The sequence below is a fragment of the Dipodomys merriami genome, unplaced genomic scaffold (genome assembly GCF_024711535.1).
Source record: "Dipodomys merriami isolate MVZ:Mamm:240054 unplaced genomic scaffold, mDipMer1.0.p SCAF_42, whole genome shotgun sequence".
In the NCBI taxonomy this organism is placed as follows: domain Eukaryota; kingdom Metazoa; phylum Chordata; class Mammalia; order Rodentia; family Heteromyidae; genus Dipodomys; species Dipodomys merriami.
Genome location: NW_027205826.1, coordinates 1,381,231 through 1,401,230, shown reverse-complemented (window position 1 = coordinate 1,401,230; position 20,000 = coordinate 1,381,231). Strand labels below are relative to the sequence as shown.

The 20,000-nt window shown below is 59.8% G+C and overlaps 1 protein-coding gene across 3 annotated transcripts in view; it reads left to right on the top strand.

Moving 5' to 3' along the window:
• The window catches only part of Septin9 (septin 9), a 136,780-nt gene that overhangs the window by 64,194 nt on the left and 52,586 nt on the right, over positions 1-20,000 (top strand). For all 3 annotated transcript variants that reach the window (XM_069992908.1, XM_069992910.1, XM_069992909.1), the window contains one exon: positions 9,329-9,934. In XM_069992908.1, coding sequence (XP_069849009.1) covers positions 9,329-9,934 — 606 coding nt within the window. The remainder of the gene's footprint in view (positions 1-9,328; positions 9,935-20,000) is intronic.

Sequence of the window (20,000 nt, the reverse complement as noted above, 5' to 3'; positions counted from 1 at the left end):
CCCAGAAACTCAGAAAATCATACAGAGAGAAAGGAACACACTGTTGGCCGTGTGGACGCTGGGCGGGCGGGGGAGGGGGTCACAGGTAAGGGGAACGTGTGAGGGGTGGGAAGACGTGCGCGCGGCGCGCTCGGGGTTGGGACGCGCTGTGGGTTGGCCCAGATTGCTGTGACAGAACCCTGGGGGCGTGGGGCTTCTGCCCCAACCCTCTCTTGTCTGTGGGGTCTGTGGGCCAGGCTCCCATGGGGTGCAGAGTGGAGTCAGCTCCGGGCCTCCCTGGTCCCCACTAGGCTGGCCTGTGACGTCTTGGTGTCTCTTGGGCATAGACATGACCCTCTGCCCCCTCCCTGTGGCCTCCCTTTCTGAGTCCCTGCCTCTCGTAAGGAGACTTGTCATTGGATTTAGAGCTTGCCCTAAAGCCAGGATGGAGCGACAAGGTGACATTGTCAGGTGTGACTGTCAGGACCGGACATAGCTTTGCAGGCCACCGCTCCGTGGGCACGCCGCTGACCTCCAGGGCAGTGGACTGTTCCAGGCCTCGGGCAGCCCTGGTGAGGACCAGAAAACCAGGCCTGGCCATTCCAAAAGTGTGGCTGGAGTGGCTGCTGGCTTCGTGGCCTGTGTCCCTTCCCCAGGGTCTGGGGAGGAAGCTGACGCTCAAGGGAACCAGGATTTGGTCCCCTGTCCCCTGCAGTCCCCCCCATTTGGTCTAGGCCCGAAGTGGGTGGGCCCAGATGGTACCCCCGATCATCTGCTGGGGGTGACGGGACAGAGCTGAGAGCTGAGGAGGACTCGGCAGCATGCTCTCCCTAGCCCAGCTCAGGCAAGGACCCTCGGTCCTTGACAGACCCTTCTAGAATCTTCTCAGGGTCTAGCCATGGCCTCTCTACACAGTGGTTCCCCTTTCTCATGGAACCCCACTGAGCCCCTTCCTGGATAGGTCCAGCAGGACCTGGGCTAGGCAGGTCTGGCTGGAGCTTTGGGTCTTTCTAGTTCACCAGAGGGCCCCCCTCCCTCCTCCCCCCCCCCCCCCCCCCCCCCGCACGGCCCAAGGAGGCCTGGCGAGGGCCTGGCTTCTGGATGTTGCTCTGCAGAGCTTGCCCTCTGCCCTCTGCCCTCTGGGGTCACCGGTCCCTGTAATTAGGCCATGGCTCATATTGGCTGTGGGGCAGAGAGGCCCTCCTGGCGTTCCAATGTCTCTGGCTGGCTTGATTAATGGCGGGCTCCACCTGGACTGAGTGGCCTCTGGTGCTGTGTGTGTGTGTACATGCTTTTCACAATTACCCCTATGGCTTGTGGGGTGGGTAGGGGTGTGTGTGTGTGTGTGTGTGTGTGTGTGTGTGTGTGTGTGTGTGTGTGTGTGTGTACATGCTTTTCACAATTACCCCTATGGCTTGTGGGGTGGGTAGGGTTGTGTGTGTGTGTGTGTGTGTGTGTGTGTGTGTGTGTACATGCTTTTCACAATTACCCCTATGGCTTGTGGGGTGGGTAGGGGTGTGTGTGTGTGTGTGTGTGTGTGTGTGTGTGTGTGTGTATGTGTACATGCTTTTCACAATTACCCCTATGGCTTGTGGGGTGGGTAGGGGTGTGTGTGTGTGTGTGTGTGTGTGTGTGTGTGTGTGTGTACATGCTTTTCACAATTACCCCTATGGCTTGTGGGGTGGGTAGGGGTGTGTGTGTGTGTGTGTGTGTGTGTGTACATGCTTTTCACAATTACCCCTATGGCTTGTGGGGTGGGTAGGGGTGTGTGTGTGTGTGTGTGTACATGCTTTTCACAATTACCCCTATGGCTTGTGGGGTGGGTAGGGGTGTGTGTGTGTGTGTGTGTCTTGTGGGGTGGGAGGGGGAGTCTTCTCTGCCTCCATGGGGCCCAGGCTGGGCTGCTGGTCTCCTGATCTCTGTATTAAGGATCTGGCCAGGAAGAGCGGGGTGCAGGGAGCTGTGGTCTTCTAATGTTATTGGCAGGAGGAGGGGGAGGACCACTAGGGAACCCTTGTGTGTGTGGGGGGGGGGACCTGTGCTTAGACCTGGAGGGGAAATGCAGTTCCTGTCCCCCCTCCCCCCCACGACCCAGGCGGAGTGTCTGGACTGCCCGAAGGATGTGGGTGGATTAAAGCTCAGGAAAGCAGGCCTGGTCCTGGGATGCCTCTCCTTTGAGGTCCCTGCGCTGGGGGCTGCTGGGGGCTGCGGGGTTGTTTTTGAAGTCATCACCACCTCCCCCTGCCTTCATCAACTGCTATTTATCAGGGAACCTTTGACCTGAGGAGGCCCCCCTCCCCCAGCCAGCCTCCCCCACTCCCTCCAGCGGGGAGAGCTGCACGAAGAGTTGCCTTTTTGCCTCCCCAGCTACCCTGAGCCCTGGGAGTCCTGTCCCCAGCCAGCCAGGAAGTTCTTCCTTCCATCTGCCCTCAACCACTGAGCCCATTTCCCCTGCTGCCACTATTGTTAGAGGTTGGCAGAGATGCGCACCCCACCCCCAGCCGATAGTGACAGATGGCAGTGGACGGATAGTGACAGGTATCCATGATTTGAATTTTTGGGGGGTCGGTTGTGGGGCTTGAACTCAGGCCTTGGGCACTCTCTCTGAGCTTTTTCTCCCAGGGATAGCGCTCTACCGCTTTGAGCCACAGCTCCGCATCTGTATTTTTGCTGCCTCATTGGAGATAAAGGAGTCTCATGAACTTTTCTGTCCAGCTGGCTTTGAACCACAATCTTCAGATCTCAGCCTCCTGAGTAGCTAGGGTTACAGGCGTGAGCCGCACGAGCCTGGTGAGGTGGCCGTGTTCCTCCATCATCATTTACTGAGTGTCTCAGAGTGGCTTTAAAGCCTTCCGGAGGCCACCCTGGGTTGCCAGGACCAGAGCTGGAGTGGGGAGGGGAGGGGCTGGGCAGCGGGAGGAGAGCCCTCACCCCTGTAGCATAGCCTCTGGCCCTGGGTGGAGAGGCTTGGTGAGGAGAGGCTGCCTGGGGCTGTCTGATGGGCTCTCTGACCTTAAGTGTGGTCCCCGAAGACTTCAAGTTGGGGTACCCCCCTGTAAGGCAGGGCGTCCACTTCCTACCTTCTGGGGCAGTGGTAGTGATTACACTTTGCCCCAGGTAGGCAGGATGGAGGGGTGCTTAGCGAGTGTGTATGTGACAGCGTGTGAGCGTGTGTCCGTGTATGAGTGTGTCTGTGTGAGTGTGTGTGGCAGGGAGCCCTGGGGCCACTGGGGCAAGGTGCTTGCTGTCCCGAAGGCGGGTGGAAGCCTGTGTTGAGGTCAGGGGCTAAGGATGGTCTGGCCGGTGGCGGAGGGCCATCCAGGGCAGTGTGGCAGGCTCAAGACACCCTCCCCTCCGCTCCCCTGCTCTCCCCTCCCTTCCCCTGCTCTCCCCTCCCCTCTCCTGCCCTCCTCTCCTCTTTAACTGTTTTCAGGGTGCTGGCTGGAACCCAGGATCTCACTTGTCAGCCTCTGATCCCTCCTCTCTCCCTTCTCTGCTCCGTGCATTTGTGTCTAAGGCTACGCATCGCACCCTACGCACAGTGGGCAGGGGCGGGGTGGTGCTCAGGACGACATGTGTTCTCCTACCGTGGCGGAATCCAGGAGTCCAACGTCAAGGTGTTGGCGAGGGCCGTGCCTTGTGGAGCCCTCTGTACAGGCTGTCCTGAGCCTCTCCTGGCTCCCGGATGCTGGCATCTGTCTGTCCGCACGTGGCTCTCTGCTCGTGTTGGTGTCTTTGTGCTCTTCCAGCCAGTCCCAGGGGCTGGGCCTCAGCTCAGGCCCTTGCTTGGTGCATTACAGAGGTCCTGTACAGGCAGGCCGGGCCCAGTCCTCAGGAGGTAGGACTTAGAAGTAGGGCTGTGGCGCTGTTCACCCCTCTATATTTGGCCTACCTGGAGTGAGTACCAATCTGCCAATTCTGGAAGGATTCCATGGAGATGTGGCTGGTTGGGACTGGTACCTATGACCTTGCTTCCAGGCTGTTAGAGAGCTTCCCAGGGAGAAAGGGTCTGATGGGCTTGGGGAATGGGAGCAGGGCTGGCAGTACCGCTCAGTGCAGGGCACTTGACTCCTATGCCCGAGGCCCTGGGTTCCATCGCCAGGAACAACAGAGAAGAGATCCTAAGAACCAGCTGTTGACCGCAGCTGCACCCCATTGCCTGGCTGCTCGCTTGCTTGTTCTCACACAGTGAGGGTTGAGGGCTGCCAGGCCCCTGTCCTGCGGGGGGGGGGGGAAGCAGGGGGGGGACTGGGGGCGGTCCCGGGTGCCAAAAGCCATCTAGGAGCCCTGCCTGGAGATGCTGATGGGATCTATTGAAGGCTGGAACTCATCCCTAGGGACTGCAAGCTCTGTCCCCAAAGTTGTCCCACCACGGGGAGGGCAGGGCTGGGGTGTGGACGCCCCAGTGTGAGGAAGGCCTGCTGTGTTATCTCCTTCCGGCCTTCTACAGGCAGGCGTGGCCTTCAGGAAAGACCGTGGGTGGAGGCAGAGTTGGGTCACTGAAGGTCAGCTGGTTTTCTTAGCCTCGGTGAGGCCGCTGTGGCCGCTGTGGCCTCGTCCCAGGAAGGAGGCCCGCAGAAGCCCCGTGATGCCTGCTGCCGGCCCTCCAGGGTCCCCGGGCTCTGCAGAGGGTGGTTATATGGGCACGGAAAAACTGCCAGCACCATGGCCGAGGAGCTGGGCAGCATGGGGGGGACTCAAGCTCCCCGGCACCATCCCTGTCCAGGGGGGTCGCTTGCTGCCAGCCCAGCATAAGAGGCATGGTCTGTGATAGGTTCCAGACTATGGTAGGGTGCTACAACCCCGGCCACCTTCAGCTCTGGAAGGCAAATGCCTCTCAGCTGCCCCTGCTCGGCCTCCCTGCCCGAGCCCCTGACCCGAATCCTGGCCTCTAGACCTGTTCTAGAGGATTCAGAGCATCCCAGCCTGGTCTTTGAGGGAGGTGTCATTGTGTGTCTGTGCATACGCGTGCGTGCATGCCTGTGCATGGGACTTGAACTCAGGGCCTGGCTGCTGTCTCTCAGTTTTGTTGTTCAAGGTTGGCTCCTTGCCACTTGACCCACAGCTCCACTTCCGGCTTTTTGCTGGTTAATTGGAGATGAAGATCTCATGGGCTTTCCTGCCTGGGCTGGTTGAACCTTCCTCCTCTGATCTCAGCCTCCTGAGTAGCTGGGACTGCAGCATGAGCCAGCCGCTGTATGTGTTTGTGACAATGAAGCAGTGTGATGGAGATCTCTTCTCCCTGCTTGCTGGTGATCTGGGAATGGGTAGGAGGGTTCGAAGTCCCCAGGCAGCCCCTCCGCAGCTCTGCGGTGGGTCCTCCCCTCTGCCCCTCCCCACTGATCAGAGCAGGGGTCCAGGCCAGGCCGGCTCTCCATTGAGATGGACCAGACGGCCGCCTGGTCTCTGGAGTGTACTCGGCAGTCGCCCGGCAGGTTGTGTGGTGCAGCCTGTGGGTGGGCTTTCCCCTCAGCACAGGGCCGCTACAGGCAGTTGCTCCCTCCTTGCTTACGTCATCTTCCCCCGTTTCCTGGGCCCCCAACCCCGCCCTCCTCAGCTGCTGCTTCATCTTGCCAAGGGAAGCATCCTGGAGCCTGGGCTCAGAATCCCAGCGGCTTCTTCCTGTGGGGCTGGGGTGCGTGGGCTGCTTTTGACCTTGGTCTCTGACATTGTTGTGCAAGACAGTTGTCCCCAGCTGGGGCAAGGGCTTTGCAGCTCCTCCCCGAACCGGGAAGTGCTTTCCGTCTGGTGTCTGGAGCGGGGAGAGGCTCCCGCAGCCTGTGGTCAGAGCTGGGCCTGAACAATGGTCCCTTGTGCAGGCACATTCCTCCCTAAACAGGCCCAGATCCTGGCTGCTCCCCACTCAGCCCCCAGCCCCCTCCCTCCCCACAGGCTCTGGGAAGGCTTGCATCTGGAAGGAGGGCGGCTCTGCACTCTTCTTGGAGCCTGGGAAGGTCTGGGAGATGTAGGTGCTTTAAGGAAGTGGGCCGGGAGTGGGCGTGTCCAGCCTGGAAGGGCATCCAAGCCTGCTGGCCGCACAGCGCCCTTACAAAAGTACAACTGTCAGCCAGGCTCTGGCTCACGCCTGGAGTCCTAGCTACTCAGGAGGCTGAGATCTAAGAATCTCAGTTCCACACCAGCTGGGGCAGGAAAGTCCATGAGACTCAACCACCAAGAAGCCAAAAGTGGAGACGTGGCTCAAATGGTAGAGTGCCAGTCTTGAGAGGAAAAAGCTCAGGGACAGCATCCAGGCCCCGAGTTCAAGACCCAGTATGGACACACACACACACACACACACACACACACACACACACACACACACACACACACACACACACACACACACACACACACACACACACACACACACACACACACACACACACACACACACACACACACACGCCACCCACATTTAGTGCTGGTCTATGGGAATGCGGCAGGAAGATCTAATGAAGAATATACAGTGTGACTTCGTCTGGAGTCATTTTCGGCTGGGTGTGAGTGGGGTGTACGTGTAAACTGCACATGTGTGTGTGACATGCTATGAAATTAGGATTTTTTTTTTATATCCTGCTATTTTTACTTAAATATTCTCAGCAGTTCTCCTCTCTCCAAAATGTGATTTTGATGACTGCAGGACCTCGGCATCTGGGTTTAGGAGCCTGTGTATACGCAGGGATTATTTCCAGTGTTGCAATGTGAGCACTGATGCAAGCATCCGAGAACGTAAATCTTTCTGTACGTCTCATTTTTCCACTCCAGGATACATTCCCAGAAGTGGGCCAGAACTCACAGGATTTGTCTTCGGGCTTGTGGTACAAATTGAGGAGGCCTTAGGGAGGCAGACCTGGCTCAGACCTGGCTTGGGAGGGGCCTGAGGGAGGGTGAGCTCCGGGGGCAGGGGGCAGACCTGCAGTGCGGCCTGCCTCTGTGTTCCCCGAGTTTACAGCGCCAGCTGGGCGTCCTGCCTGACCTCTCGCGGCGCTCACAGGTCCCTCAGGTACAGAGTGGGGGTTCCCGGACGGTCTTGCCCTTGCCGGCGTCCTTTGCCTACCTCTGTGAGTCAAGAGGATCTCCTGCAGTGCGCATGTGCATAGGACCAGGAGGAGATACCCAGTGCTCCCAGTGGGTGCTCCTCACAGAGTCCCTGGGAGAAGCCATCCCTTGGGCCACCTGCCTTAGACAGCCGCCGGTCTTATTCCACGGCCAGTATCCCTGGGTGCCTCTAAACAGACGCCGTTCCTCCGTGCCGTGCAGAGGTGGGAAGCGTGGACAGAGACCAGGTGTTCTGGGGGGACTGCCATGCGTGTGGGGGGAAGGAGGGGTGAGCCCGGGCTGGGCACACCGCTGGAGGAAGGCGTATGTGTGGAGAGGCCTGGTCTCCATTTCTGGAGAGGTCTGCACACGGTGTGTAGGAGATTGGCTGGAGCTGCCGCCGTGGCTCAATGGGGCACACTTTGCTTTTGGTTTCTAGTTGGCAGCTGAGGGGTGCTCGCGAAGGGAGGGGCTCTCGGGAACCAAGAGGAACCCTTGGGGCTAACCCGTGTCCAGGATCTGGTCCCCCACCTGGCTGTGAGGGTTTAACAAACACCCCTCCTAGAGGCCCCTGGACAGGCGGGCTGTTGGGGGCCAGATTTGGGGCTGAGGATGTAAAGCGGGGGTGGGGAGATTGCCTTGGCAGGCCCTGGGGACCATGGGAAGAGCCGGCTCTGGACACTGAGCTTTGGGCTTTGAGGTCAGTAGACGTGCACAGGGTCCTTGGGCAGACACTGCGAGGGGTGCAGCTCTGCCAGCCTGGGCCCAGTGCGACCCATCCCCGGCTTCCTGGCTCAGGACTCTGTGGCTTTGTTGAGTAAAGCCTGTGGGTGCGGCTTTCAACTACTGCACCGCCTGGCGTTTTGCTAGGGTTTGCCTTACCATAGGGCAGCTAGTGTTCAGTAATCTGGAGGTGCAGAAAAATCCAGATGTCTAGAGTGCCCCCCCTTTCTCATAGGAGGACTTGAACTATGAACCTTCTTTCTTGGCCCCTTTTTTTTTTTGTACCAGTCCTGGGACTTGAACCCGGGGCCTGGGGCCTGTCCTCACTGAGCCTCTTCATGCTCAAAGCTAGCATGCTACCACTTGAGCCACAGCACCCCTTCTAGCTTTTCCTGAGTTTATTGGACTTTTCTGCCTGGGCTGGCTTTGAACCGCGATCCTCAGATCTCAGCCTCCTGAGTAGCTAGGATGACGGGCGTGAGCCACGGGTGCCCGGCTTCTAGGCTGTGTTGAGAGGTGAGAGGTTGGCACTGCGGGCGCACGTGTCTGCAGGGTGGTGAGAGCCGAGCGGCCCCTGGCAGGGGACCCAGACGCACTGCCACCCTGCTGCCATTCACCGCCTCTTCCTGGGGTTCCTGGGGCATTTGGGCCACGCGGCCCAGGCCTTTGTTCCTTCTGTTTCTACCAGGAAGGAGGGGTGCCTGGGCTGGAGCAGGTTCCCTCACGAGTGCCTTGGGTGGGAAGCTAGGGGTCTGGGCACCAGACTTGGGGACCTGGGCTTCCTGTGCCTCTGTCCCTGGCCCCGCCCTTCCGGCTGCCCACCCGCTGCTGCTGGCCCCTAAAGGAAGCTTTGCTGCTTCACAGATGAGCGCCATTTGCCTTGATGGGAAAGACCACTGCGCCAGGCTCCGCCCCAAAGCATCTCCCAATCTACTGTTGGGGGCGGGGCCGTGAAGCCCAGGGTTCTGGTGAGCCGGGAAGGTGGGGGGCCAAGACACTGGGTCCCCCCCAGGAAGGAGTTGTTAAGTGCTCCCGCTACGTGGGCCCCTTCCTGTGGTGCGCGCGCGTACTCGGTGCCCCAACAGCTGGTTCTCATTTGGCGCAGGGACGGGGGATGGGCCGGGGGAGCAGGCCCTGCCCAGGTGGCCGCGGGGCCATGGGTGGGAGTCGGGGCCCCAAGCCCGATGGAGACGTAGAGCCTTGGCGCTGGTGTTCAGTGACCCTTAGTCTGGCCGTGCCATGCCTCTGGTGGGGAGGCCGTGGGGCGAGGCCCCGTCAGCCCAGGCTCTGCTATGGGGGCCATGGCCGGGCTGCCTTTCCTGCGTGAATCTTCAAGTGTAGGCCTTGTCCTGGCGGGGTGCGCAGTGGCCCATGGTGTCTGCGTGCGTGCGTGCGTGTGTGCATGTGTGTGTGTGTGTGTGTGTGTGAGAGAGAGAGAGAGAGAGGAGGAGGAGGAGGAGGAGGAGGAAGGCGGGGGAGAAACCTTACCAGCTTCCTGCCCTCCGTGCCTCCACCAGCCCCGAGTGGCCCGTCCCTGGCTCACCCCCTGCCCCTCACCGCTCACCACGTCCCGCTCCCTGTCTTTCAGCCTTGAAGAGATCCTTTGAGGTGGAGGAAGTCGAGCCGCCCAACTCCACCCCACCCCGGAGAGTCCAGACTCCCCTTCTCCGCTCCACGGTGGCCAGCTCCACCCACAAGTTCCAAGACCTGGGTGTGAAGAACTCGGACCCCGCGGGCCGCCATGTAGACTCCCTGAGCCAGCGCTCCCCCAAGGCGTCCCTGCGGAGGGTGGACCTCCCCGGCTCCAAGGCCCCCGAGCCCGTGTCTCGACGCACCGAGCTCTCCATCGACATCTCCTCCAAGCAGGTGGAGAATGCCGGGGCCGCCGGCCCCTCCCGATTTGGGCTCAAGAGGGCCGAAGGGCTGGGCCACAAGACGCCAGAGCCGACCCCTCGCAGGACGGAGATCACCCTGGTCAAGGCCCAGGAGTCAGCCCACCGCAGGATGGAGGTGCCCGCCGCCGTCGATGCAGCCCCGAAGCGGATGGAGATCCAGATGCCCAAGCCAGCCGAGGCGCCCGCCTCTCCCCTCCCGCCACAGACCCTGGAGAGTTCCGAGCTCCCCATGTCCCAGCTGCAGAGCCAGCTGGAGCCCAAGCTCCCTGCCGCCGAGGGCCCGCCCAGGCACCCGGAGCGTGAGTAGAGGAAGCGCTGCACACTTGGGGCTGCAGGGGTGGGAGGGGGTGACGCAATGGGGGAGACAGAAGCGCCCCAAAATGCAGGGTGGTAGACGGAGACACGGGCACAGGGAGGAGACGGCAGCAGACAGCTGGAAACGGTATCTGCGATTCCAGGCCTCTCGGTCAATGCTGGCCACACCGTGGCCTCTGCCGGGGGGGGGGGGGGACTAAGGGGCACTGCGGCCTTCTTGGAGGCATGCACACCCGGTCCCCCAAGCCTGCTGCCGGTCCCCAGCCCTGCAGGCCGAGCCACAGGACCTTGGAAGCTGAGCTGACCCCAGGGGCAGGGCTCAGGACTCGGCAGTGGTTGTTGGACGCCGCCAAGAAGCGGGTTATTCTACTTTTATTACCTGTCCACGCTGCGTGCAGTGGACCGTGTTCGCCATTTTCTAGCTAGAGCTCATTGGCACCGCACACCTCTCGTGGTTATGTGGTCACCACCATCCATGTCCAGAACTTTCCACATTCCAGACAGGAACTCTGCCCCCATAAACCAGTCCCCATCCCTCCTCCCCGACCCTGGCAGCCCCACCCTGCTTCCTGTCCCCATGTGGCAGCCCAGGGACCTCGTGTAAATAGAAGCACATGGACTGGGGTGTCTCACTGAGCATGATGACCTTGGGGTTCACTCGGGGGGTTCACTCGGGGGCTTCCTGGTGTTACAGCGTGTGGGATTTGAACTCTGGGCCTGGACGCTGTCCCTCAGCTCTTCAGCTCAAGGTGAGCACTCTACCACTTGAGCCACAGCGCCACTTCCAGTTTTCTAGTGGTTTATTGGAGATAAGAATTCCATAGACAGACGTTCCTGCCTGGGTTGGCTTTGAACTGAGATCCTCAGATCTCAGCCTCCTGAGTAGTTGGGATTATAAGCCAGAGCCACCAGTGTCCCAGCTTGAACTTCCTTTTTAAAGACTGTGTAATACTCCACCGCCTCTTGTGTAGAACGTGAATGGGCTGCGATACGGCGCTGTAAGCCCTGCTCTCAAATCTTTTGGTTTTCCTTGCTTCTCCATGGCTGGTGCACTTGGGGAGGGGTGGAGCTGGGCTTGGGGTCTCCTGCTGGTGTCCACACGGGGAGCACCTGAGCTGGCTGAGACCTGGGCTCCTTACAGTGCAGCCAGAGACCCCTGGGAGTCTGCACAGGTGCCGCCCCCCATATGTGGTGTGGGGCTGCAGGCCGCTGGGCACTGCCGGGTGTCTGGCGTTGGCTCAGAAGCTCTGGTGTGTGCCGGATGCAGCCCCTCCCGGGACGAGGTGTTCATGCTCGCTGAGTGAAGTGGGACCCCAGGCTCTGAAGACAGCTGACGCTGGGGGGAGGGGGAAGGAGCCTGGGGGGCGGGGCACAGCTCAGCCCCACCTTTGCCAGGAGTCTGTCCTGTGGGCCCTGTTCTCTGGAGGGGGCCGGACCGTGGCCACCGTGGAGGACCAGCCCAGGAGCGCTGGGGAGTCGGGTGGGGGGTGGGAAGACAAGCGGTGAGGGAGGCTGCGCTCGGCCGTGGGATTTCTGTGGGTGGGTGGGTGACCCCTGGGCCCACACGGGAAGTCCCGCCCCCGTGGCGGGGTGCGTGCCCCTGGTCCTGGAGGGGGAGGGCAGAGAGCCAGGGCCTTCCCCTGGGCCGTGTTTCCAGATGGCATGGCAGTGCTGGGGGGCAGGGGGTCCCCTCTGAGGGCCACAGCTCCACACACGGCCAGTCTCCCTCCGTCACTTCCTGACCATCTTTCCTGCGGGCCCTGCTGTCCATCCGCGCTGCCCCTTTGATGGTGGCTGGGCTGGAAGTCCCTGCTTGGATCCCTGTGTGGCCATCTTGTCCCTTGTGCCCGTGGTCTGGCTGGTATGGGGGGACGGGGGGCGACGGGCTCCTTGTGGACACTGGCCTCTCAGCTTCTGCCTCCAGACTTGCCCCCGCCTCAGGAGGTGCATTCTCTCCCGGGCCTGCCCGCCCGGCTCTGCCTGGCCCTCCGGCTCACCCTTCCTCCTCTGTGTCTCCACACCTTCCTCCAAGCCCTCTGCCTGCCCTGCCCTGCCTGCCCTGCCCTGCCCTGCCTGCCCTGCCTGCCCTGCCCTGCCCGCCCTTCTTCACGTTAGTGTTGATGAACTCCTGCCTATCCCTCAAACCCCTATTCAACCTTCCTGTGAGCTGGAAGTACCCTCATTTCCTCTGACTCCTGAGCCGATTTGTATCTTTTGCCTACCAAACCTCCTGTGTTTGGCCGGGGATGTTCATTGTTTGTGTATCAACCGTCTTGCTTCTGGTGGACTTTTAGGAAGAAACCAAAATTTACCCATAAGGCTTCACCACTGCAGTTGTGTGTGCTCTTTTGAGTTCTTCCATTACCCCTGGAGTCCCTTGAGGGTAGGGTCTGGTCCTGAAACAAAGCAGTCGGAGACTCTGGCACCAAAAGCGTTGGAGCTGGTGTGGTGGTTGCACTCTATGGTCCAGCACTGCCGCGGTGGGGCCCCGGCATCTCCAGTTCCGTGCGTGGCCTGGACCCAGCAAGACCCACAAACCGAAGTTGGAGGAGTGGCCTGTGAGCGGACGGCCTTCTGGTGCATTGCAGGCTGACACAGGGACCCCAACCCCCCAAACCGGGCACGTGCTCAAATGCTGTGGTGTCGGCTCTGCCAGGGGTGGGGTGGAGGTGTAGTGCTCTCCAGGGTACACTGGATGGGTGTTTGCTGGGGAGGGGCGCCTGGAAGGGGGGAAAGGGGAGGAGCCCCAGGGTCTCTGAGGAGCCCCGGGGTCTCTGAGCTGGTGCTGTGGGGTGGGCTGTTGGTGTCTGCGGTCTCTGGGGAGGGTGGGCTGCCCCTTCCCCACAGCGCCTCACTCTGCAGCAGCAGCCGCCGCCTCCCTGGGCGTCCTTGTAAAGTGGCACTCGTGCCCATGGGCTGGTGCCCTGCCTTCCCGGGATTTGCCAGGGCCTGAGCTCTTGGTGTGGCCAGGCCCCACCCAGGAGCCTCTCCGCCCTCCTCCTGGCCTCAGTTCCAAAGCTGGGTGGGTTGGGGCTGCTGCCCAGGGCGGCCGGTCTCTTCTGGGTCTAGCTCAGCCACTGGGGGACCAACAGGACAGGGGCAGGTGTGTCTTTGGGGGTCTGGGCAGCGGGCTGCTCACAGCGCAGGCATGGTGGTGTGGCATGGCGCCCTGCTGCCTCCTGTGCACCGCGGGCCGGCCGGGCCAGGGGCAGAGGGCGGAGCAGGAAGGAGCTCCAGGAGGAGACGCAGGAGCTGCTGGGCTCCACGAGCGCTCAGGGCCCCTGGAGAGGACGCAGCGCCGGGAGAGGCCCTGCGCAGGGAGTCGGTGCCAGGCCCAGCCTGGTGAGGGCTTGATGCCAGGGAGCCCACCCCAGGCCCCCAGAGACCCTAGGCAGCCCCTGCAGTAAAGGATGCCCCCACACGTGGTCTGGAGACCCTGCGGCCATGCCCACCCCAGGGCCACCCAGCTTTGTCGTCCCTCCCCACACACCAGGCCTGAGGCAGAGGGGGTCTGCCTGTGGGCACGTGGCCGGCACACGCACACTCCTGTGTGTGGAGCTCTGCGTGTGTGTGTGTGTGTGTGTGCGTGCGCGCGCATGCATGCGTCCTGGACATGCAGGAGGGACAGGAGTGCTGGCGGTGGTCCGAGCCCCTTGGTTTTCCTCACCTGCCCTGGAGACCTCCAGCTTCCGGCTGGGGAAGCAGAGCTTCCTACCCACCCGTCCCCCTTCTGAGCCGACCCTGGAGCCCCCCACCCGTGCAGCTGGGAGGACAGGAAGCCCCGAGGGGGAGGAGAGGCCAGCCAGGTGGACCTCCTTCAAGGTGGGCACGGCGGGGGGCAGTGGGGACAGACCCTGTCTCGGGGCCCCACCAGAGGCCTCGCTGTCTGTCAAGCTGGGTGCTGGGTCGGAAGCCGGGAGCTGCAGAAGGCCTTAAATAGATGTGGTGCACAGCTGCAGGGGGGTGGGGGCTTCACGGGCTGGGGCCCTGACCACCCGGCCGGACCCGGGATGGAGGCTGGGGGTGAGGGGCAGACACCTGGCATTGAGTGGGCCTCCCTGGGGCTCAGCCTGGGCAGCCGGGGCAGCTGCCGTGGGAGCTGTGCCCGCAGCCACGGCCTCCCTGTCCAGGACAGCTGCTAGGAGCCAGTGGCTCCCCGCTGGGGCGGGGTGGGGCAGGGTGGGGCGGGGCGGGGCGGGGCCCGGGCGGCCCAGGCCAGACAGCCCGGCTCTGTGTGGCAGGGACAGAGGCCGCATTCAGTCTAGAGGAGGCCCTCGACGTCCAGCCGGCTCCCTGAGTGCGCAGCCCCTGACCAGACTCCAGCCCGACGGGAGGGCTTGGGCCGGTGCCAGGAGGCACACGCTGGCCCTGTGCGTCCCCCGAGGCCCGCAGGGGGCCTGGGCTTGCCGTGGGTGTGACGGGTGAGGTCCCCTGTCCCAAGGACTCGCGTGCCATGGTGTGGCCAGCCGGCCCAGGACGGGACTCTGCTCCAAGTAGCCCAGGAAGGGGTTAAAGCAGGGCTTCATTCTTGGCCTCTGCCCGTGCTGCCGGGGAGACCCCTCCTCTCCGGCAATGAGATCCAGGGGTCACCCTGTGGCTGAGCCTCACTTCTGTGGACAAACCGTTCCCCAGCTCAGGGTGGGCCTGCCCCTGGCTCAGACTCCCGAGCTCCCCAGCCCAGACCTCAGCCTGCCCAGCAACCCCAGGCCGCCCGCCCGTGCCAGGCCCAGTCACCCACCCACTGCCCATTTCCTCCTGGTCAGAAGCAAGTGTGATTCCTCTCACATAGTGTCATCGGAATGGAAGCAGCCACTGGCACAGGCTGCCAGGTGCTGGCCGGGGGCTGTGGGTGAGAGGTGCCCAGGGACAGAAGGCAGGCACCGCCCTCCGTAACAAAGGACACGCCTTGTTCAAGTCTCCGGCCAGGACCTTCTGTAACTGCCTGGCGTCCAGATCCTGGTCACTGTGTCCTGTTCTTCCTTCCTGTAAGGAGGAGGGAGAGAGGGGGAGAGGAAGGAAGGGGGCGGGGCTGTGTAAATACACAGGCATTTTGAGAACAGACTTTTGCATCTAGTTTTTAATTCCTTCCATTTAGTAACACCACGTAACATCTTTGTGTTTAGCATTATAGATTTAGCACATTCACTTTCTCTTTTTTTTGTTCTAACGGTGGGATTTGAACCTAGAGCCTCATGCATGCCACATCAGTAGCACATTCCTGTGGGCAATAAAGATGTCTCTGTTATTCTTGTCTAGCTTTTCATGGTGCTCTAGCTTTGGCGGGATGTGGTGGCGCTTGCTCGTAATCTCAGGAAGCTGCGGAGCTCAACCTGGGCTGTGTGGCCAGGCCTCCTCTCTCTCAAAACCCTCCAAACCAACAGACAAGCAAAAAGAAGCAGCAGCCGCGGGAGCATCCTCCCACTGGTGCCTGTGTCCTGTGACTGGGGTTAACCCTCAGCTGAGAAGTTTGCACCTGCATCCGGGCTGCCTCTGACCTCTGACCCCGCCACAGGAGCTCCTGCCAGAGCCCCTGACCCAGGCTGAGCCGCTGGCCGAGGGCTCTCAGATTTGTCTTCTTTAGTAGGGGATTCTGTTGGTACTGCCCAAGGTGGTTATGAAGAGGAAAGAATGGGGCCGGCCCCTATAATCCTAGCTACTCAAGAGGTTGAGGTCTGAAGATTGAAGTTCAAAGCCAGCCTAGGCAGGAACGTCCTTAAGACTCTTACCCTCTTACAAACTAGTCTGAAAAGGTGGAAGTGGTACTGTGGCCAAGTGGTAGAGCACTCGCCTTGTGCTAAAAGAAGCTCAGGGACGGCGCCCTGAGTTCAAGCCCCAAGCCCGGCAAAAATAAAAAAGGAAAGAATGAGCTGCTGGTGAGGAACCAATGACCTGAGGCCCCTCCTGCAAGGCCCGTCCCCTGATGCGTTCCCTCCCCCCACTGGGGAGCAGGCCTTCAACACAGCACTCAACGTGGAGACTCTGCAGAGTAGCCTTTCATAATGTTTACAGGTCATCAGCCGGCCAGAGTCTCCGCTCCCTTGGGCTGTCCGGCCTTCTCTTATCGGACTTCTTCTCCTCATTATTTGTAAGAGTTCTTTGTACGCTTTTGTCTGACTGGTGCGAAGGTTTGGTTTCCAGCCTTGGCCTTTTCTTTTATGGCGTTTTCTTCCTCACAGAAGAGATTTAAGGCTTTTGTCTTCGCGTTCCTTCTTTCATATGTTGCTTCAGAACTGTGGGTCGCGCTGCATCCCAGCACCGTGGCGCCCTGTGTTTTCTTCTAGGACTTCTGTGGTTTTATTTTCGTGTACTGAAATCATTAATCCATTGGAATTCATTTTGGTTTTGGCCTGGAGTTGGGGCTCTGCGGCTTTTCACGGATGTGTGTCGTGAGCGTGTTGCGTAGCCTGTAGGGTGTGTGCGTCTGCTATTTTTATCAGTTTTGTGACAGTGCTGTGCTGGCCCAGCAAAAACTGCTGGATGTGTTTCATTTTTCCTCTGTTCTGGAACATACTCACAGCCATACTTGTCATCTCTTTTTAAAACTTTTAAGGATCTATCAGGGACAACATGATACTTTTGTGGGCATGTAATGCTTTAAAAACTAACCATTTCTCTTCCCCCCCTCCAATTGGGACTGAGTCTTGGGGCTAGGGGAGGCTTTTTAACTTCTTCTTCAACTTTCTTTTCTGGCTGAGGAGACTGAGATTTGGAGGATCACACAGTTCAAGGCCAGGCCAGAGCCCCTCCCCTTCTCAACTTGTAACAAGCTGTGTGTGGTGGTTCATCTGTCATCCTCGCCCAGCCATGCGGGCTGCATAAACAGCAGGACCATTGTCCAGGCTGGTCCTGGCAAAAAAGACACCCTATTTGAAAAATGAAGCAAAAGAGGCTGGGGGTGTGGCTCAAGGGATAGAACACCTGCTTAGCAACTACACACGCACGCACGCACGCACGCACGCACCACGCATGCACGCACAGAGTGGGCCAGAGGAAGAAGCAGTTCAGGAGCAATGACCCGACAGAGAGCTGTGAGGACCGTGAGCAGGGCCTAATCACTTTTACAGGAAGAGCTCTGAGCCCGCAGTGCTTGTTTCCTGGCTCAGTACTCCTTTGTCCAGTGAATCAAGAGGGGGAAATATATACAGTACTTGAAAACTGTATCCAGAGGAGCGAACATGTTAAACACAACTATTCCTGGGAATGAGCATTTGTTGCTGTGCAGAAAACCACGGTGGGTCCCGCTGCCTCACACTGCCACCCCCCCCCCCCCCCCCCCGCCTGTCTGCTCTCCCCTGGGCTGCTTATTTGAAATCTTGTCTAGGTTTTGTTGTTGTGTTTGTTTGATTGTTTGGCAGTACAGGATTTGAATTGGTGGCCTACGCCTTGCTAGGTCTCTTTATATATCCAAGCTGACCTCCAACCCTTGATCTTTCTGCCTCAGCCTCCACTGTGCTGGGATTGTAGATGTGTGCCACTATGCCTGGCTTTTGTGATTTTTGTTGTTGTTTTACAGTGTAGACTGGTAAGTTTGTTAATCTTAAGATAATAGGTTATCTACTCATACACGATTGAGTTTGTATCTGTGGATGTGAGGCAGTAAGTTAGCTTACCACGACTGGATGCAGGGAATAGCAGCTGGTGAGGAGGAAAGACTTGCTGGACTGTGGCTTGGGCAGTGGCCTTGGTTTGGGGCCTGTGTACATCCCGGTGGAACACTTGGCGGGGTGGGGGGACAGCTCACCTCATGAGAAACAAGAAGATTCCAGTAGTTTGTTTTACGCAGGTACCAGGGCCAGAACTCAGGGCCTTGAGCTTTTCTGCTTGTGGCTGGTGCTCTACCATTTGAGCCTTCTTTCTTTTTTTCCTTCCCTTCTTTCTTTCTTTCTTTCTTTTTTTCTTTCTTTCTTTCTTGCTTGCTTGCTTGCTTGCTTGCTTGCTTGCTTGCTTGCTTGCTTGCTTGCTTTCTTGCTTTCTTTCTTTCTTTCTTTCTCGGTCGTGGGGCTTGAACTCTGGGCTTGGGTGCTGTCCCTGCACTCTTCAGCTCAAGGCCAGCACTCTACCATGTCAGCCACAATACCACTTCAGGTTTTCTAGTGGTTTATTGGAGATAAGAGTCTCATGGAGTTTCCTGCCTGGGCTGGCTTTGAACCGTGATCCTTGGATCTCCTGAGTAGCTAGGATGACAGGCGTGAGCCACCAGGGCCCATTGAGCCATGTTTCTAGCCTGGCTCTTTGCTGGTTAATTGGAACTAAGAGTCTCATGGCTTTTCTTCCTGGGCTGCCTTCAAACTGTAATCCTCTGGATCTCAGCCTCCTGAGGAGCTAGGATTACAGGCATGAGTCACCAACTCCTGGCTTCATGCACTATTTTTAAAAACTGAAGTTAGGCCAGAAAACTTGCATGATGATCCAACAGCAGACTTCAGAGACAGGTTCCAGCCTGGCCCATGCATGCCTTACCCCAGCTCTAGTCCTGTCCTGCCAGAGAGGGTTGAGGATTGAGGTGTTAATGAGTTTGGCTTTGAACTTGAGAGGCTGAGGCCAGGGCTCTCATGATGAGGGCACCCAGAAGCAGCTTGGAGGCCCTTAGCAACCTGTGCTGTCTGGGCGCTGCCCTGTGCAGTGTGTGACCTGGGCTGGCTGGCTGTGTGTGTGTGTGTGTGTGTATGTGTGTGTACGTGTGTACATGTGCGTCCCACAGAGACACGACCCGGTGGGAGCAGGGGGCTAAGAAGGGGGCCGTGGACCCTGGGCCCTTCTGGCAGGTGCTGATGGGGTGGGGGGCTGCCAGCTGAGGGTGTGGCGGGGTCACGTGTGCATGAGGGGGCTGCCTAGAGCCAGCCTCCCCCGGAGCTGGGCTGGCATGGGCTGGGCGCCCGGGAGGAAAGCCCCTCCATCCTGTGCCTCTTCACGCACAGGTGCCGGTCAGGTGCTGGCAGCTCATGCCTGTAATCCAAGATACCTATAAGAGGGGGTCATGATTCAAAGTCAGCCCAGATGGAAGGCCGGTGTGTGAGATGCTTCTCTCCAATTAACCAGCAAAAAGCCAGAAATGGAGCTGTGGCTCAAGTGGTAGACCACCAGCCTTGGGTGAAAAAGCTCAGGGCAGCGACCAGGCCCCTGAGTTCAAGGCTCTGGATAGTATGCAAAACAAAAACAAAAAACAAAAACAAAAACAAAACAAAGCACCGTTGATGCCCTCCTTGTAGGGCACTTGCCAGGGCGGCCCACGCCCCGAACACCCGCCATGGGTGCCCACGCTGCACACACGGGACCCCAGGTGTCAGGTCCCAGGGGTTTTCACGGCCCATGTGCTGGTCACCGGCCTGCGGGACCAAGAGGAGGCGGGGACCCCACCTCAAGCTATTGATCCCACCCCGTCGCCGGCTCCCTCCAAGGCTCGTGGCCCCTGGCTGTTAGCTACCCTGGCTTCCTCCTGTGAACCCCAAGAACAGTCACAGCACTTCACCCCCACAGGGTGTTCCAAGTGAGTGAGACCCGCTGCATTTGAATTCTGCCCCCCACGGGGACTGGTCCGAAGCCAGGCCCGCTCACCTGTGATACCTCAGTTTCCTCACCTGGGCCGCGGTCTGCTGAGCTGTCCAGGAGGCTGGACGGAAGGAGGCAGGCGTCCTGATGCACTGTGGTCCCGTGTGCCCTTGGTGTGCAGCAGGTGCTGGCCGTCCCCACGGAAGGCCGGGTCTCCAGGCTGCTTCCTCTCGGCTGTCCCTCTGTCTGCTGAGACTTCCTGGCAGACCCCGAGGGACGTGAGGATGCCGCTGTCTACGCCCAGGAGCATCTTCCCTGTCCCTTCCTAAGGCGGTCGCTCTTACAACATACAGCTTTACAGCTTCCGGCTCTTCCCGAACTCCATTCCTTCCGTGCTGAGCATGGGGGCTCCGCCCATGTCTCTGTGCCCCCTCCGGTGAGGGGGGTTCTTACCGGCTTAGGAGCCCAGCTTGGGGGACACCAGAGACCCCTGCAATGCCTGCTCCTCGGCAGGGCCGGGCAGGGCTGGAGTCTACTGTGCCGTCCCGGAGGAAGGAGAGG